The 4,707-nt window shown below is 34.0% G+C and overlaps 1 protein-coding gene across 1 annotated transcript; it reads left to right on the forward strand.

Moving 5' to 3' along the window:
• Positions 1-1,310: 1,310 nt before the first annotated feature.
• On the forward strand, positions 1,311-3,987 carry LOC129437281 (olfactory receptor 7A42-like). Its single transcript, XM_055195439.2, has one exon. The coding sequence runs from the start codon at positions 2,142-2,144 to the stop codon at positions 3,057-3,059; it is 918 nt and encodes a 305-aa protein (XP_055051414.2). The 5' UTR covers positions 1,311-2,141; the 3' UTR covers positions 3,060-3,987.
• Positions 3,988-4,707: the final 720 nt, after the last annotated feature.

A 4,707-nucleotide genomic window follows, 5' to 3' on the forward strand; every position in this document is an offset into this window, starting at 1 on the left:
AATTGTAATACCTTCCAGAAAATGCTTTTCTTAAAGGAACAGTATGTAAGAAATGTATATTAATTAATCATAAAATGGCCCTGATATGTCACTAGACATTAAGAAATCATTTTCATTTCAAATACTTATATCACTGACAACAGGGTTTGGCCAGGATATTGTCATTTAAAAAGTGGAGTTGCAGCCCTCAACTGATGTTTATGTTGTCATGTTGTGTATTGGCTACCAGTTGTGTGATTGCAGTACCAGTTTTAGCCACAAGTTTTGTGATTGCAATACCAGTTTTGGCCACAATCCTACATACTGTTCCTTTAAACATAAACATACGATACATCAAATGAAAGAACAGATGCTTTTAAACAACAACAACAACAAACTTTCATGTTGTCTTTATTTATACTTTTTTATCACCTCCTAGATATGGGTAGGATTCTTCCAAAAATACCACATTTTAAATAAATTTTTTTTTATTAAAGATCAGATTTAGAAAGATGATCCAAACATACGCAGAGTATTTACTGCTTTTGGATTCATAATAGGGATGTGCATGTATGTCATTTTTTTCATTTCCATTAATCCATAGGCCTGAAAAACGAGCAATGAAAAGGGCGTCATTGTGAAAAAGAATGAAACTTAATTTTGAAGAAACTATGACAGAAAAATGAGCACAAACTAGATTATTAATGAAATAAATGTTTTTTTAACAGAAACCTCTAATGGGAAAAGCTGCGTGATGAAGTGAAACTAAAGGTTTAATAAATACAAACTGATGTGCTTTCTATATGACACACATATGACATTAAGCCTTTATACAACATAAATGGATTATACAACATGCATCTGCACAAAATGCAAGACTTAAACTAAGTTATGTACTGGACAGAAAGTTTAACTCATGTTGTGGATGCGCATCATCATCAGCATGCTTTTAAACACGTTCAGTCAAAGCACAAGCTTCATAATATTAAGTAGCCTTAAGTTTTTTGCTATTATTTTTTACCGATTAACGTTAGCTGTGTAATGTTGTCCTCTCACCTGTTCTCAGTCAAGATGTAATGCTCGTATGGCTCTTTGGTATCTCTTGACATTTGATGTATAAATATGAGATGATAACTATGAACTTGTGACGACGGCTGTATTTTCGTTTTACCAAAAGTGAATCGGAAAATCACAGCATCCTTAAATTATAGAATAATTAAAAAACAATTTAATAGGGCAAGGCACCAGAACCGAAACGAAAACCATGGACAAGAACCGAAAATTGTATTGAACCGTGAACTAAGTGTATTGCTGCATCATTAGTAACTACATTGCACATAGATCTGTTTTGCCGCAATTGTCTTTGTAAATTCATTCACAAGTTAATTGCCGGGGCCCAAAAGATTTACACTGGGGCACGTGCCCTAGTAAAAGGGGTCTAGCGACGCCCCTGGCTGGCAGGGAATGAGTTAAACGCCCCCTATTGACCAGCCGCCACTGCATTTAAGCATGTTTTTTTTATTAACTTTCTTTCTTCAACCAGACAGGGGATGCTGTTTACTTAGTGTAAATAGAGGAGACACTCCGTCAAAGAAAACACCCAAAACACTAGAAACCTGATACATGGAAATGCATGTAAAATACATTTATGTATTTGTTCAGTAACTTAAAAATATCACATACATAAAAATGTGCTTCCTACGTCAGAATAGATCCATATTAAAATGTATCAATTAAACAGTGTGTTTTTTGCTTTGTATTTATAAAACATGTTATAAACAAATTGTGGAATAAGGAAGAAAAACATATGCACAAGATTATACTTTACAAATGTGGACAGATGCGTTTTTTATGTAAAAGAAGCCACAGGAAGGGGAACAAGTCTCTTGAGGCATGTTATGAGCTATAAAAATACTAGCATGTAGGGATGCACCAAAGTACTTCAGAAGTATACCAGAAGTACTACAGTGCATATCATCTGGATTTTCTTATGAGAATCACAGAAGAGTTTTCATTAATACAATGTTTCTAGCATTTGCCTAAGGTTTAAAGATTACTGGATAAATATATATATAAAGATGTGTTTAAGTTAAAAATGTCAAAAACTACATTTTAACTTTGTCTGCTCTTTTCCTTAGGTCAATAACAGCATCCTGTGCGTAATGGATAATAACACAAATTTTTACTTCATGTTGTTTGAAAATCTTGGGCATATAAGATATGCTTTGTTCAGTTTGGGATTTGTTTTATACTGTGTGATCATAATCCTAAACGTCCTTATTATTCTTGCTATATGTTTGGAAAGGACATTACACCAGCCCATGTACATTCTGATTTCATGTTTGTCCATTAACTCTGTGTATGGTACAGCTGCCTTTTTTCCAAGGGTGTTGTCAGACTTGCTGTCTGATACACATTCAGTCTCCCATACTGCTTGTCTTTTACAGGCTTCTGTCATCTTCTCATATGCAGCAAATGAGTTCACAATATTAATGTTAATGGCATTTGACAGATTTGTTGCAATCAGTAAACCTTTACATTACCATAACATAATAACTTCTAGGTTTCTAATTCTTTTAATTGTTGTAAACTGGATTTATCCAATGCTTTGTCTTGGTATTGGTGCTATTTTAACTGCCAAATTGACAATGTGTGATAACAGATTGTGGAAAGTGTACTGTCACAACTACGAAATTGTAAAACTCTCTTGTGTGAATTCTATTCTTTTGAATATTTGGGGCTTTTTGATTCTTTTTATAAATGCGGTTATTCCTTTAATATTAATTTTATATTCGTACATTAAGATTCTTATCATTTGTCAAAGAAGCTCATCAAAATTCAAGAGGAAAGCTTATCAAACTTGTATTCCGCACTTGGTTATTCTTTTAAATTTTTCAATTGCCATTGTTACTGAAGTCACCTTGAGTCGGATTGTGAATTTACACATTCCTAAATGGCTGTCAGTTGCTCTTTCATTGGAGTTTATAATTGTACCACCCATCCTTAACCCACTTATTTATGCTTTAAATTTCACCAATATTCGGAGAAGAATTATTCTTCTCCTAAAGGAATCCAGGTAGATGCGTTTCCACTGTGATTAATGTCACATAAGGTTTATTGATTGATTGAATGGTAAATCTGGTAAATCATTTGGTAATTTCAAGAAGAATCCCATATAATCTTTATAAAAGAAACCATCGAAACATAAAATTTGTAGAACCGTGCAATGAAGTATTTGATCTCCTATTTTCAAAATGTATACTTATGCATGCCCTTTGAGTTTAAAATAGAATACAAATAGTAAATGTATAGTTTTACTTATTATGCAAGTGTAAAGTGTATTAAATCTGCATCAGCATTACTATCACTGTTGCTTCATGAATATTTAGTTTAGATGACAAACTACCAAACTAAGTTCGTTCCTATAAAATTTTTCTGTGTAAGGTTTTGTCTTGTATTTTTCTGTATTTTGTGTATTTTTGTTATTTGTACTTGTATTTTGATATCCTGCTCTGTTCTGACTTTTATTTTGAAAATCATCATGCCATGTCACGCTTCACACTTCCTGTTTGTTTTTGTATATAAGTCACTTCCTGTTCACCTGTTCCTGGCTGATTAATGCTTAGCCCAACCAACCCGTTTCCCTGTACTCTGTTTCCTGTAGTCTGTTATTTGTATTCTGCCTGTTTATCTGCCTGTGTTTGACCCGTGCCTGTTTACTTGGATTTTTGATTGAACTCTGCCTGCCTTGATCTTGTGCCCGTTTTGGATTACGTTTTTGGATCACCCTTATTGGATATGTTTGCTGGCCCTTTTTGGGATTTTTCAAATAAACACCTTTTGCACATGGATTCACTTACTTCATCGCTTTCTTCAAAGCACCAAATGTTACATTCTGTCATATTTTGTTATGTGATATAACCTGTTTTACACACATTTACTGATAGATTTATATTTAGGAGCAGAATATCAAAATAATCAGAAATGTTTTTATTTGTAGTGATATAGTTAAAAATATATAAATACAACACTCTATGTGCAACAAAATAATATAATTAGTTAAACAAGTATAAAAGTAGTAATCATAATAGTCTGAACTAACCCTGGTGCTCTCTCTTTAGCTAAATACCTCTCCAGAATTACTATACTTCATTATAAAAGTAATTTAAAGTGCACCTATTTTGTTAATAAATTAGCACCTTATTGTAATATATTGGTCTCCCATAGTACATATATAAAACTTCAACTAATGCATAATTATTCTACATACCTCACCGATTTTGCCCTGTCTGTAAAACACTCGGATTTAGTTCCTGTCTCTTTAAAATCCGCCTCCCAAAATGTCTAGTGTACTCTGATTGGTCAGATGACCTACTGTACTCAACTGTTATGGGTCAACTGAATTCAGCGTGTGTTTGAAAGGTTACGCCCCTGACTACGCGAGAGTTTTCCGGTCCTGAGAATCACAGGCATGAACGTAAACAAACAGTTATATTTCTCTATAAATGATGGTTCCTGTACTGCCTTACCAGTTCGGGCTCGATCCAGAGAGTTTAGACAGCTGTTATGGTATAAACCAGGGCTGTTCAATTGGCGGCCAGCGGGCCAAACCCGGTCCCCAAGGTAATTTGGTCCGGCCCTTTATGTAGTCTGTAAAAAAGACATCTCTAGAATAAATTTAGTAAGTTAGACAACGGGCCCTACAGTTACAAGATGATGCGCGTGCGT

This window comes from Misgurnus anguillicaudatus, chromosome 24, assembly GCF_027580225.2.
Source record: "Misgurnus anguillicaudatus chromosome 24, ASM2758022v2, whole genome shotgun sequence".
NCBI lineage: Eukaryota > Metazoa > Chordata > Actinopteri > Cypriniformes > Cobitidae > Misgurnus > Misgurnus anguillicaudatus.

Coding starts and splice junctions, on each gene's coding strand:
- LOC129437281 (XM_055195439.2), top strand. CDS start 2,142: ATGGATAATAACACAAATTTTTACTTCATGTTGTTTGAAAATCTTGGG.